Genomic DNA, 15492 nt, shown 5'->3' with positions numbered 1-15492 from the left:
GAGGTCAGGAGTTCAAGACCAGCCTGGCCAACATGGTGAAACCCCATCTCAACTAAAAATACAAAAAAATTAGCTGGGTGTGGTGGCGGGCGCCTGTAATCCCAGCTACTTCGGGAGGCTGAGGCAGGGGAATTGCTTGAATCCGGGAGGCAGAGGTTGCAGTGAGCCAAAATCGTGCCATTGCACTCCAGCCTAGGTGACAAGAGTGAAACTCTTGTCTCAAAAAAAAAAAAAAAAAAAAAAAAAAAAATCTAACGAAGAAGTGGGCAGGGCATGATGTGATATGGCATAGCACTCTTTATATTTTGATAACCTTAGTAATAATCTCTCAACTCCGAATTACTTACTGACTTACTTTTTCCCCAAAAAGGCTATACTTAAGTTGCCTTAGATTCTTGTCCCCACCTAGTTTTTTTCTAAATTTTATGTATATATTTGTGTTATATCTTATCAGGTAAACACATTGTACTTCCTGTTTTCTAAAAGATAGTATTTATAACCCACTTGTTTTCGAGATCGACAGTAATGTATATTAATTGTAGAAAATTAGAATGTATATGAAGAAAAATAAAAACTACTTAGAAATTCTGCTACCAAGGGGAAGCCACTATTAATATCTTGGCATACATCTTCGTCTTTTTCTCTCTTTCTGTGTGCGTGCATGTGTGTGCATGTGTGTGTGTACATGAACTTGAATATATGCCTTTTAAAATCACATTTAATTTTTTAATGGGAATCGTTCCTACATACTATTTTATAACTGTCTTTTTTCACTAATACACTGCAAAGTTATATGTCATTAAATATCCTTTATTTAATGATGGCTTTTGTGGCCAAGTAGAATTCTACCACCTGAATATCCTAGGGGTTGGCACATGTTTTTTGTGAAAGTCCAGGTAGTAAATATGGTAGGTTTTACAGGCCTCATGGTCTCTGTTGGAATTATTCAACTGTGCTATTATAATGAGAAAGACAGTATGTAAATGAATGGCCATGGCTCTGTTCCAATAAAACTTTATTTATAAACGCAGAACTTTGAATTTCGTATAATTTTCACATATCACAAATTTCATATATTTTCATTGTCTTTAAATCATTTAAAGATGTAAAAACCATTCGTAGCTCATGGACTATCAAAAAACAGGTGGTGAGCCCTAATAAAGTTTGCAGGTCATAGTTTACTGACCTTGAAGGAATATACCATAAATTAATTTCACCTATTAATGAATATTCAAATAATTTCCTTGTTTTTGACCTTAAAACATAGCATTGTCCTGATCATTCCAATGAATAATCTTATTATTTTCTTAGAATAGATTTATTTATAAACGAGATTACATAGTCAAAGGATTAAGGCTTTAGAAAAATACCATCAAATTTCAAGGGTTATACAATATTTCCCCTAATATTGTGTGAAAATGGATATTTCTCTGCATTTTACCAACACTGAGCATTCCAGTTTTTCCCCCATGCTGCCCCTAGTTTGTTGGATAGAAAGCATGATGTCATTATTCAGTTTTGCATTTTGTTAATACAAATGAGTTTGAACATTTTTCCGTGTTTTTTTGGCCACTTATGTACCTCATATGTCTTTTGTCTCTTTTTCTGTTGGAGTGTTCATCTTTTTCATGTTGATTTGTAACATCTCTTACATCTTAAGACTGTTAACTCTTTGTCATGGGTTTTTCCCTAGTTTATCATTTGTCTTTTAATATGCTCGTTTTGCATTTTGATGTACAGGCATATTTTATATTTTTATGTAGTCCTAGCTATTAATCCCATCCCTCTTTTTAAATTTTTAATCAATTTTTAAAATAATTTATTGGTTTTTATTCACAAATTTGTTCAATGATCACTATTACCTAATTCCAGAATAATTTTCCTCTTCTGAGTTTTATCCTTTTGCCTCTGTGTTTTACTGGGTTTTTTTTTTTTTGAAAATAGTTTTTTTTGGAGGATTTTTGAGTATTAAGGACTTAATGACCTGTTTTAAACTTCAGAAAATTGAACAGATGCCACTTATTGAAAATAATATGGATGTTTAGAATATTTTTTCAGTATTATTCATTTAATTATATAATTCCTTCCATGTAAAAACTTAATTAAAATGAGGGTGATTTTTCTCTTTAAAATAGGTAAAATATAGGAAAACTTGGACAAATCTCTGCCCATTAATGTCAGCTTTTTAGATTTGTGGAATATAAAGAAACTTCCATGTTGGCAAATTCGGTTGACTCATTTTATTTTGGTATCTTGAGAGAAAAACCAGCGTTCTCCTACTTTAGGTTGTGCTTGTGCTCTAGTAGATTGTAAAGTGTTTGTGTTTTATTTTGAGCACTTTATATTTCTCTTATCTTTTTGTCTTTTTTGCAATTTAAGGTTTGTCAGTGAGTTTGGTTGAAGGAGCACATAAATACTTTATAATGGACCTAAGAAGATAGTAGAGTTATTGAAAATTGGATTATTTGAATCTGCTGTATACATTTTGATCACCTAGATATAGTCTAAACAACTAAAATTTTGAGCATTTTAAAAATTTTAAACCACTGGGAAATTTCTTTTAAATAAAATTTATTTTCATTGTATTTGAAAATATTTTTGAAATACTCTTTTAAAACAGATGACTCAGTTTAATTTTCAAATAGATTTGGTGAGCTGGGCACGGTGGCTCACGCCTATAATCCCAGCACTTTTGGAGGCAGAAGTGGGAGGATTGCTTGAACCCAGGAGTTCGAGATCAGCCTGGGTAACATGGCGAGACTTTGTCTCTACAAAAATAAAAAAGTTAGCTGAGCATAGTGGCACATGCCTGTGGTCCCAGCTACTTAGGAGGCCGAAGTGGGAGAATCACCTGAGCCTGGGAGGTCCAGGTTGCAATGAACCGTGTTCGTGCCACTGCATGCCAGGGCTGGGCGACAGAGCAAGACCCTGTTTTATATATAGATATATAAAATATTTCAGAATGTCTGTCTAGGAATAGATTTTAAAATGGTCATCTTTTTTTCCCTATTAGATGTTGTCATTTATGTATGCCCATTTGGCCTTCTTTCATCAAGGATATGATCTGTTTAGTGAACTTGGACCCTACATGAAGGATCTTGGTGCACAGGTAATGTTGCAGTATATTTCTTGATTCTGTTTTATACACTGGTGTTTGTATTTTTAAAGAAGTTTAGCATATTGGAGGTGTATTAGTCTGTTCTCACACTGCTATAAAGAGCTGCCTCAGACTGGGTAATCTAGAAAGGAAAGAGGTTTAATTGACTCTCAGTTCTGCATGGCTGGGGAAGCCTCAGGAAACTTAGAATCATGGCAGAAGGCAAAGGGAAAGCAAGGCCTCTTCTTCACAAGGCAGCAGAAGGGAGAATGAACGCAGGAGAAACTACCAAACACTTATAAAACCGTCAGATCTCGTGAGAGCTCACTCACTATCAGGAGTATCAGCATGGGGGAGACCGCCCCCATGACTCAGTTCCCTCCACCTGGTCTCTCTTGACACGTTAGGATTATGGGGATTATGATTCAAGATGAGATTTTGGGTGGGGACACAAACCATATCGAGGAGGACTTGATGTTTTATTTACTTAATGAAGAATGAAGTTGGATGCTATAGCAGATTTATATATGGGTTAAATACCCAAATGTTTGCATTTGGGGTATACCCAAAAAATGAAATCAAAGGTAAAAAGAACCTTACGTTATAGTTTGTATGTGAAGGTATTGAAAAGGAGAATTTAAAAACAAAAAGTTTGTTTTGCAGTCTACATAACTGGACTTATATTTAAATTTTGTACATTCGGATAATTGAGTTATTGTTCCAATTTGCACTTCAGTTGAGTTATAGCTCTTTTTTATGTCCTAGAAACTTGTATCTTGTTATTTGAATAAAAAAATTTTAGAATCTTAAAATTATAGAGCCTTTGGGAACTTTTTCATTTCATGCAGTCACATGTGGCTATCTATGGCTATGTGTAATAGTTCTTTTTTTTTTTTTTTTTGGGATAGAGTCTCGCTCTGTCACCCAGGCTGGAGTACAGTGGCTGGATCTCCGCTCACTGCAAGCTCCACCTCCCGGGTTCACGCCATTCTCCTGCCTCAGCCTCCCAAGTAGCTGGGACTACAGGCACCCGCCACCATGCCCGGCTAATTTTTTGTGTTTTTAGTAGAGATGGGGTTTCACCGTGTTAGCCAGGATGGTCTCGATCTCCTGACCTCGTGATCTGCCCGCCTCAGCCTCCCAAAGTGCTGGGATTACAGGCGTGAGCCACCGTGCCTGGTGGCTATGTGTAATAGTTCTATACATATACATACAAATTTTATATTTATAAAAATGTCATTATGTTCTAATTATTTTTTCATATCTGATCATAACATTTTATTAGATCCGTTCGGGGGACATTGTTTTTTATTGACGAACATTTTTTATTTAACACTGTCGATTTTTAGGTGATTTTCTTTCTCAAGATGTCTCAGTTTAGTTTCCAAGAGGAGGGGATTGATGATGAAAAATAGAGTTTAGGCCAGGCACGGTGGCTCATGCCTGTAATCCCAGCACTTTGGGAGGCTGAGGCATGCAGATTACATGAGGCCAGGAGTTTGAGACCAGCCTGGCCAACATGGGGAAACCCCGTCTCTACTAAAAATACAAAAATTAGCCAGGCGTGGTGGCATATGCCTGTAATCCCAGCTACTTGGGAGGCTGAGGCATGAGGTGGAGTTCTCAGTGAGCCAAGATCGGGCCATTGTACTCCAGCCTGGGTGACAGAGGGAAACTCTGTCTCAAAAAAAAAAAAAAGGAAAAGAAAAATTGAGTTTAAGGAAAAAGGTAAGAGTGGAATGGGAATTGCATTTACTGACCAGAGTATATGTGAGTTGTGGTTTGTGTGTGTGTGTGTTGAGACGGGGGGAAAGACATGTAAGGGTGTATGCCGTGGATTACATGTATTCTGTTTTCTGCCTCTACAGAACTTAGTCTCTTGGGAGAAGCCAACAAGTCACCACACTCTTAATCTCTGTGCTAAATACCTTGTGTGTATGTAACAGTTGGGATGAGGTTTGTTTGCAAGTAATAGAAAACCGAGAATACTAGTAATTTAAAAAAGAGTTTTATTTCTCTTATGTAAAGTCAAAGACATGGTATGGTGGCCACTTGGTTAGCAGGAGTGCAGGCTTATGTTTTTTGATTCTACCTCATGGTTCAAAGTGGCTAATCAAGCTTTAGCTATCATACCCAGATTCCAGCTAATAGGAAGAAGGAAAGGAGAATGAAAGATACGTTTTCTCTCTTTAAGCACATTTCCTAGAAATTGTACATATCACTTCTACATATATCCCAATGCCAAGTCTTTAGTCCTCAGGGTCACAATAGCTGCAAGGGAAATTAACCTTAATGCCAGGTAGCCACGTGACCTGCTAGAATTTAGGGGTTCCATTGTTAAGGAAGAAGGAAAAAATAGACGTTGAGGGACAGCTGGCCTTTTCCACCATATAGGGAAGGGTCAAAGTGTTGCAGGAACATATAGACAGGACATGTAAGCCAGACTTGGGGGGAAGGAGAGACCTTCCTAGGTTTTAGACATTCCTCACATACTATCAAATATTAGATTGTGCTCTCATCTTATATTCAGTATAATTTATAAAAGCAGTATGAGTTGAATTGCAGTTGACTAGCTGAAAAAATTATGTGTTTTTAAAACATTTAATCATTTTAGTTTTATAGGTTTACCCCCTCTCTAGATCTCAAATAAGTCTGCAGGTCCTTGAAAAACATCTAAGCCCCAGAGCCTATAGTGCCTAGTGGATAAGATGGCTGGGTTGGAGGTGGCGAATTACAATATCCTTTTCATAATTAGTAGATAATGGCATCTGAAACTCAAGTCATGGCAGTAGAGATAGAAATGGTTAGATTTGAGGGTTAATATACAGCCAATTCGAGGGTGGAAGGGTGTGATGAGTTCATGCTTAAATATATTGATTTGTGAGGATAAGACGTCTAAGTGGATATATGTGGAGCTCAAAAGAGGGAGGTAGACTAAATGAATCAGTAGCATATAGTTGCTGATTGCAACCACAAAAGTGGGTGAGTTGATGGGGGGTGAGTTAGATATCTCTGAATTATAGAGCTATTTAAAAAAAATATATAGTTGCCTAGACACCATACATGAAGATTTTTATTTTGTAAGTTAAGGCTGAGGTCCACTGGTATTGAGTAAAAAGAGAAGCTGACTTGGGGCAGGGACCTAAGAAAGACCAAATTTTGAGATGGTTAGGTAAGAGAAGCTGTGTTAGGACATAGATGAGTGAGAAAGTGGAAAAACAGGAGACTGGCATCGTAGGCCAGGAAAAGTGTTTCAAAGGGAAGGAGTGGTTACCAGCTTCAATTATTAGAAAGTTAAGTAAACCTAGGACTGAGAAATACCTGTTGGATTTAGCAGCAAAAAGTTGTTAGGTCTGTGAGAGATGCTGTTTCCATGGAGCTGGGGACCCAGGCAGTAGAAGCTGAATTACAGCGGGTAGATGAGTATGAAATGGGCAAATACAGAAGGTGGTAATATTTTAAAGAAGTTGTGTTATGAAGGAAAGAGGGAAAGAATGTGGTAGCTGGAAAAAGAGTATGGGTTAGCGGTTTTATTAAGGTAGAATGGTTTGCACCAACTTAAAAGCAGTTCAAGAGGGAGAAGTTGGAAAGGAGAAAGAGAAGTGATGGTATCTGAGGTTGGTGGGAGTGGAAGGGATTTAAAACACAGAAGGACCAGGGATACCTGCTTAGTTATAGGAACCTATTAACATTGATAATGTCCAGTACTAACACAAACACAGGACCCTTTTTACTCTGCTCCAAGTTATCTTCCTGATACGTTTCCCAATGTCCAGAAGATAAGACTCTGCCAGTCTTCACATTTCCCCAACTCATGCCTTCCCCCAAACCATCATGAAAGACATTTTTTCTTTATTCTTTTTCCCCATCAGAGAGGGAGAATTGTCCCCACTTTTCTGCTGTAATAGCAGTGGGGTTAGAGATGCAAGAGACATTTTTTTTTCTTTTTTTTTGAGGTGGAGTCTCGCTCTGTTGCCCAGGCCGGAGTACAGTGGCACGATCTTTGCTCACTACAAGCTCTGCCTCCCGGGTTCATGCCATTCTCCTGCCTTAGCCTCCCAAGTAGCTGGGACCACAGGCGCCTGCCACCATGCCCGGCTAATTTTTTTGTCTTTTTAGTAGAGGCGGGGTTTCACCGTGTTAGCCAGGATGGTCTCGATCTACTGACCTCGTGATTCGCCCATCTTGGCCTCCCAAAGTGCTGGGATTACAGGCGTGAGCCACCACGCCCAGCCGCAAGAGACATTTCTTACCAATTAGACAGGCAGAAGACCATCACCTACATTGCAGAATTCATATGTAAAGTATATGCGTGCATATTTGTAAATATTTTGAATTTGGGGGCTACCTTGTACTGCATTTCAGTCTGAATGAATGAATAATATTTATATGCCACTCAGAGCCATAAAACCCATAGGATGGTTAGTCCACTCATTCCGCATAAGAAACTTCTGTGAGAATATATTTTTCTAGCACACCATGTACAGCATTACCCACTAAATCAATGCTACATGTCACTAAGGTATGTGTGTATTAGATCCTAGAGTAGCATAGTTGCCACCTATATCATGTACTTTATAATAGTGATAGATCTGTTTCATTGTGGGTACTTTTTCAGTTAATCTTTATTACTTTTATTACTATTCAGTAATATTATCTGTGACTAGAATTATTCTTCTGTAGAAAAAACATCATTTGTGATAAGGGATCAAATAGTTTTTTTGAAAAAGACTTTTTAAAAATTTAGTTTTTAAAAGATATAACTTAAAATGTTTAGACATTTAATGCTTATCTTTCTCCATATTCCTGCTGATCTGATATGTATGTTTTAATTTATTCACTTATCGAACATGTGTTAATCATTTAGAGGTGATGGAGGTTCAGAGTTGGAAAGGCATCATCATAGTCTAGACAATGAAACCCACATAATTAATAATGTATAACGCAATTATTGTTAGTTTAGCAAATAGGATTTCAAGAAGCCAGTGCATTTCTCATGACATATTACTGGAAATCAAATACTTCCCTCATGATGGATATCCTTTCCATGCCAAGGAACAAGAAAAAAAATGGGTTTTATATATATATATATACATATATATATGTGTATATATGTATATATGTATGTATGTATGTGTATATATGTATATGTATATATGTATATGTGTATATATGTATATGTATATGTGTGTATATATATATACACGTGTGTGTGTATATATCTATATATATATATATAGATATATTTTTTTTGGTGGAGGGGTGATGGAGACTTGCACTGCCACCCTGGCTAGTGTGCAGTGGTACGATCTTGGCCCGCTGCAACCCCTGCCTCGTGGGTTCAAGTGATTCTGCTGCCTCAGCCTCCTGAGTAGGTAGGATTACAGGCACCTGCCACCATGCCCAGCTAATTTTTTGTATTTTTAGAAGAGATGGGGTTTCTCTATGTTGGCCAGGCTGTTCTTGAACTCCTGACCTTGTGATCTGCCCACCTTAGCCTCCCAAAGTGCTGGGATTACAGGCGTGAGCCACTGCGCCCGGCCGGGTTTTATAGTTTTATTTAGTTTTTTTGAGCTTTTAAAAATGAGCCTTAAGATTTGCTGATTTCCTACCTTGGTCTTATGAATGATTACTATTCTTTTATTATTATTATTTTTAGCTTTCTCTTTTATCTCGTGAATTATTTTTTCTTCTTTTTAGATTTGAGTATGACATTAGGGAGCCAACCTGAAAACCTGAAGAAGCATCTTGAATGATTGGAAGTAGCTGTTAGAGTGAATTTGTGAGAGCTAGGTTAGCTGGTTAATACTAGTTTAGCTGCACTACTTTTTGCTATTTGGGAAAGAAGTCACTAGTGTCTTCTTCGTATCTTTGATTTTAACTACCAGAATTTGCTTAGTGGGTCAGCAGGAGCTTAAGCTAGAGTCATTTTCGTTATTCAAGGATTGAACGTGTATCACTGGGGTACCTGTGACAAGGCCTCCACTCATTTATGTATGGCATCATGACTATTCTTGGAAATTTTTTTTTTCTAGTGGAGATATGGATCTTCTCAAAGAGAACTTGATAGCAGTAAAAAATAGGAACTTCTACTTCAAAGTTTAGCCAAAATTTTTTTAATTAAGCTTAAATTGAGTGATTTTTTATTTATCTGTGAAATGATTTGGAATATGGTTTGAAAAAATAATCCATACTTTTTTTAAGTCTGCAGTTTTTTCTTTTCCCTTTTTACAGTTGGATCGACTGGTTGTGGATGCAGCAAAGGAGAAAAGAGAAATGGAGCAAAAACATTCCACCATTCAACAAAAGGTACCTCGGGAAAAATTAAAAATTAATTCCACTTTATACAATTGCTTGGTTGTTGGTTTATGCAAGGTATCATTGTATTGGGACAAATCTTTTGAGTTCTTCTAATAATTGTGCAGATAAATTCCTCTTCTGTTTTTGAAGAGCAAAATGTTCTTCAGATTTTAAGGTATGTATTTTGTTATTTTTTCAGATCTTTGAAAGCTATGCTTCTTGAACCAGTTTATAAAAATTTGAATCTCTTAGGGCCTTAACTAAGCTAAAAGTGGCCTTTAGTTAGAATTCAAAACACTATTCATAATTACATTTAGGATACCACCAACTCCCTGTAAAAGTGTGTGTCCGTGTGTGTGTTGCGGGCCAGGGAGTGTGGATGCACCTTAGTGTCAACATGCGTGTTTGGTCTTACAGACTTTCCAACTGCAGTCACTGCAAGGCAGCCTTTCCTCTCTGTCACGAGATGCTAAAACTTCACTTGCATTGCCTGTTAAATTGTCTAAGCCTGGCTAAACTTACTTTGAAAATATTTTTTAAAATGAAAACTCAAATATTAAACCAGTTTTTATTTCTTCATGCTAAAAGAGTTGAGTGTGACATTCCTGCAACTCAACTTTCTTATAAAGTCAGTGGTACTTTTTGTGTAGTTATCTGAAAATAAAAGGAGAGTGTTGAATATAGAAATATAAGTATGCACAGAATGCCTTCTGGCATTGCTTTAAGAAATCTGTTTTCTTGGTATTGAGCAGTAAAATCAACTTTTTTATGGTTTATTTAGAATTTAAAATACCAGTAAACTAGATCTAATGTAGAAGATGTCAGTGGAAAAAGATGAAAACAAAATCAATAATAAAAGTAAGAAAAATTTAATTGATGATGGATTATTAATGCTCAAAGAAAAATAATTAAAGGAAAGATTTCTACAAGACCATCTTTAAGTTAGCTACTTTCTAGTTAGTGTCAGGTGAGACAAACTCCACGTTTTATTTTGTTTCGTTTACAGTTAGATTAACTTTTGTTTGCATAACTTTTTATTTTAAGTTGACAGATAAAAATTTTACATAATTAGAGTGTACAGTATGATGTGTTGATGGGTAACGAGTTTTAATGACATGATCATGAAAAGATTGCTAAAAATTGGGACCAATTGTTTTTAATTAAAATGAGATACGGTATTTGTAGAAATATTCGAATATTTCCTTAAATTGAATTACTTAATAAACACTATGCATCTTTTAATATCTTTTCCTATTGTGAACACAGTTCAGTGTTGTACTGAAGCTTCAAAAATGGTAAATTATTAACTCTAAGAATAACTTATTTGATTTTAAATAATATTCAACTGTTTTCCTTTAAAGAAAATAATGCTATTTTTTGCTCATTATGAATACTGACCTCTTTTCTGCCCTTAAATGCTGACACAAGGCTGCATTACAGGTAAAAAAAAAAAAAAAAAAAAAAAAAAAAAAAAAAAAAAAAAAAAAAAAAAAAAAAAAAAAAAAATCAGTCCACTAAAAACTAAGGGAAAGTATGTCTCATGTAGTTATGTAGATTTTTTCAAAAATTTAAGTTGATCAATTGGAGAAACAGTGATGCTTTGAACATTCATGTGTGGATATGTGCACGCATTTTACATTTCTGATGTATTTATACCTAGGAGTAAAACTGCCGAGTTAGAAGGTGTATTAGCATTAGCAGGTCATTTAGCATAAGTAGATAATGCTACATTGTTTTTCAAAATACTATACTATCTTAGCAGATAGCACTATATGAGAGTTCCTATTTGCCAGCTCATTATATTATGAGACTTTTAGATTTTGGCCAATTTGATCAGTAGATATAGACATCTTCTTGTAGTTTTAACTTCTTCAGTGACTAATGAGCTTAAGCACCTTATCTTATATCTATTGGTCTTTTGCACATCTTACTTGTAAAACGTCTATTAATCTTTCTCTCATTTTTCCACCAGGCTGCCTGACGTTTGATCGAATTTATAATATATTTGAGGCATATGTGTTTTTAATTTTCATATAGCTTATTTTTATCAGTCTTACGGTTGATGCTTTTTGTGTCTTGTTCAGTAAATCCTTTCCATTTCAAGATCATGAAGAGATATCTCTTGTATTATAGGTTTGCTTTTTAGATCTTTATTTTTTATTTTATTTTATTTTATTTTGGTCCTGTCGCCCAGGCTGGAGTGCGGTGGCGCGATCTCTGCTCACTGCAACCTCCGCCTCCTGGGTTTAAGTGATTCTCCTGCCTCAGCCTCCCAAGTAGCTGGGATTACAGTCGCACGCCACCATGTCCCAGCTAATTTTCGTATATTTAGTAGAGATGGGGTTTCGTCATGTTGGTCAGGATGGTCTTGATCTCCTGAACTCAGGTGATCCATCCACCTTGGCTTCCCAATGTGCTCGGATTACAGGTGTGAGCCACAGTGCTGGTTTTTAGATCTTTAATTGGGTTTTTGTGTGTGGTGTGAGGTAGAGATCTAGTTTCCTTTAATTCTCCCACTGGTAGTCAGTTGATCCAGACTAGTTATTAAAAAGTTTACTCTTTCCCAAATGCTCTGTGGTATGTCCTGTGTTATATATCACATTTCCATATATGTGAGGCCCATTTCAGTTTCTGTATTCTGTTTCACTGTCTTTTTGTCTAAACTGTCAATACTATGCTGTCTTAATTATTTTTGGCTTTAGGGTGACTTCTTTAGTGACTAATGGGCATCTTATATTTATTGGTCATTTGGATATCCTATTTGTGAACTATTAGTCTTTATCTCATTTTCCTACCAGGTTGCCTAATTGTTGATCAAATGCTTTTAAAACTTTTTTTCTTTCTTTTTATTTTTCATTTTCAATTTTTGTGAGTACATAGTAGGTGGTATTATTTATGGGATACAGGAAATATTTTGATACAGGCATGCAATGCATAATAAGCACATCATGGAAAACAGGGTATCCATCCCCTCAAGCATTTATCCTTTGTGTTACAAACAATCCTATTGTATTCTTTTAATTATTTTTAAATGTACAATTAAATGATTTTGACTGTAGTCACCCTGTTGTGCTATCAAATACTAGGTCTCATTCATTCTGGGTTTTTTTTGTATCCATTAACCATCCCTACTCGCTGACACCTCCAGTTCCCACCACCACTCCCAGCCTCTGGTAACCATCCTTCTCCTCTGCAGCTCCCTGAGTCCAGTTGTTTTATTTTTTAGATCCCACAAATAAGTGAGAACATGAATGTTTGTCATTCTGTTCCTGGCAAGCAAATTCTTGATATCTAATAGCAAAGCTTCCTACCTTCACTCCTTCAATTTTGTATGAATCAAAATTAATATATTTTATTATATCTTCAAATCTATGGGCTTAGTATATTCTCCATTTATTTAAGTTTTCGTTAATGGCTTTCATAAAGTTTTATGATTTTTCTTGTACATCTTTTGTTAGATTTATTCCTAGACACTTGTATTCTGAATGTTATTTTTAAATGTATTTATTTTACCACTGTTCTGTCTGCGATAAAATTGATTTTTCTGTATTGATTTTGTAACTAGTAATCTCTTTTAATATTGATTTATCTCTCGATTCTTTTGGATGTTCTGTGTATGAAGTCTTATCATCTACCAATAATGATAGTTTTTTCCTTTCTTTCCAATCTTTTACTTTTTTTCTTTTGTCATTTTGCTGGCTAGGAGTTTCATCATGATCTTGAGTGAAAGTGGTAATAATGGTTTTTCTTGTCTTGTTTGCTGTTTCAAAGGGAAAGTTTCTATTAGATTCCCCTTTGACCAGCCTTGGTTTTGCATTCTGTCCCTGGACCTCACACCAAACTCAAGTTCTCCTGATAGGCAGATGCCCTTGCTCTCCTTACCTCTTTGGATTCCAGTTTTCACTCAGTCTTTTGCCTTTGAGTATTCCTTCCTAGTTTGTCAGGTCATCAATGTATTTAAGGAGATTCTAACACTATGTCTTTCATCCAACATATTTCATTGCTAAAGTTATGAAATCTGTCACATTTTAAGTACTACAAAATATTAGTTGATATTAATAGTAATTAAATTGAAGACAATTTATCTCAAGAAGTATAGTTGAAAATTAGAGAAACACTTGTAATGCCCTGCACTTTCAAGGAAGTCTTTTAAGTTGACCAAGGTTATGAAAAACTACAGATGTTACAAATGAAACCTTCAGAATGTTAACAAAGTCAATTATATTTATATTTATTGCTTAATTCTCTCTGTATAATTAATTATAGCCTCAAATAAATTTTAAATGAGGGCATTAAAGTTTCCCTGATTTTTTTTTTCCCTCCCAAAGAAAAAGTAGGAAGCAATGTAGCAATTTGTTTACAGATTCTGCTTCATTTGATTATTTTGGATTATCAGGTCTTTTCGTGGTTAAAGTTTCAAAGGTGTCAGGAGAGATTATTTTTTTTTTCTCTATTGAAATTCTGAATTTAGTTTTTTTCCTGTTCCTGACTTAGTACACTCATAAATTTGGAGGGCCCTTAGACGGTTGTCACTCTGCCTTCCCTCCGGTGCAGGGCCCCAGCATCTCAGTAGATGCTGCCAAAATGTTTCCCAAGACAGGACGTTTACTACTCCTTAATAGGGTGGAATTCTAATTTTAATTATTGGTCCAGGAGGAATTTTAAAAGTTATGGGACTGGCTTTAGAGTTTTAAATTTGCTGAAAACAGCAGTCTTAGAGTTTTGTTCAAAATGCTTTGAAGTTTGTTAGGCAATATTTTAAATATTGAATTTCTGATTTCCAAACTTTATGAATGTTTGGAAGAAAATTGAAAGTTTAAATTGCATTCAGGTGAAGATTTAGATAATTAGAACGCTAGAAGAAGACTATGAGTGATTTCATAGTACTCATAAAAAAGTGAGTTCAACTTGCCCACTTCAAACTGTAGACTAAGATCTGATTCCTTTGAAAACTAAATTTTATTTTAGGAAAAAATGCCATAGACACTGTCAGATTCAAAAACTACCATGCCTGGGCTCAATGGCTCACACCTGTAATTCCTGCACTTTGGGAGGCTGAGGCAGGTGAATCACTTGAAGTCAGGAGTTTGAGACCAGCCTGGCTAACATGGTGAAATCCCGTCTCTACTAAAAATACAAAAATTAGCTGGGCATGGTGGTAAACGTCTGTAGTTCCAGCTACTCAGGAGGCTGAGGCAGGAGTATCACTTGAACCAGGAAGCAGAGGTTGCAGTGAGCTGAGATTGCGCCACTGCACTCCAGCCTGGGTGACAGAGTGAGATTCTGTCTCAAAAAAAAAAAAAGGACTACCACGGTAGTAATATCTTTAGAAAATAGTGGTAACTTTAAATAATCCCAATTAAGGCCAGGCACAGTGGCTCACCCCTGTAATCCCAGCACTTTGGGCAGCTGAGGCGGGCAGATCACGAGGTCAGGAGATCGAAACCATCCTGGCTAACACGGTGAAACCCCGTCTCTACTAAAAATACAAAAAATTAGCCGGGCGTGGTGGCAGGCACCTGTAGTCCCAGCTACTCGGGAGGCTGAGGCAGGAGAATGGCGTGAACCTGGGAGGCGGAGCTTGCAGTGAGCCGAGATAGCACCACTGCACTCCAGCCTGGGTGACAGAGCAAGACTCCGTCTCAAAAAAAAAAAAATCCCAATTAAATATAATCATATACTTTAAAAAATTGTTAACACATATCACCATAGAATACTGTGATAGGCTGGGCACAGTGGCCCATGCCTGTAATCCCGACACTTTAGGAGGCTGAGGCAGACAGATCACCTGAGGTCAGGAATTCAAGACCAGCCTGGCCAACATGGTGAAACCCTGTCTCTACAAAAATACAAAAATTAGCTGGGCATGATGGCCTATGTCCGTAATTCCAGCTACATGGGAGACTGAGACAGGAGAATCACTTGAACCCGGGAGGCAGAGGTTGCAGTGAGCTGAGATCACTTCATTGCACTCCAGGCTGGGTGGCAGGCAGAGCGAGACTCTGTCTCAAAAAAAAAAAAAAAAAAAAAGTTATGATAAAACAAAGAATTTTAAATGTCATACCCTGTGTAGTATTTAGTTGTTTCCCTTGTTT

The 15492-nt window shown here is 36.4% G+C and overlaps 1 protein-coding gene across 7 annotated transcripts in view; it reads left to right on the top strand.

The window, feature by feature from the left end:
* Positions 1-15492, top strand: part of ACAP2 (ArfGAP with coiled-coil, ankyrin repeat and PH domains 2) — a 176613-nt gene that overhangs the window by 115963 nt on the left and 45158 nt on the right. For 4 of the 7 annotated variants that reach the window (XM_003280421.4, XM_030823007.1, XM_030823009.1 and 1 more), the window contains exons 8-9: positions 3014-3109; positions 9332-9406. In XM_003280421.4, coding sequence (XP_003280469.1) covers positions 3014-3109; positions 9332-9406 — 171 coding nt within the window. Of the gene's footprint in view, positions 1-3013; positions 3110-9331; positions 9407-10825; positions 10838-15492 lie in introns of all 7 variants that reach the window. The other 3 variants (XM_030823005.1, XM_012510780.2, XM_030823008.1) reach the window with 1 other exon arrangement.

This window comes from Nomascus leucogenys, chromosome 11 (genome assembly GCF_006542625.1).
Source record: "Nomascus leucogenys isolate Asia chromosome 11, Asia_NLE_v1, whole genome shotgun sequence".
NCBI lineage: Eukaryota > Metazoa > Chordata > Mammalia > Primates > Hylobatidae > Nomascus > Nomascus leucogenys.
This window is presented reverse-complemented; position numbering and strand designations above follow the sequence as displayed.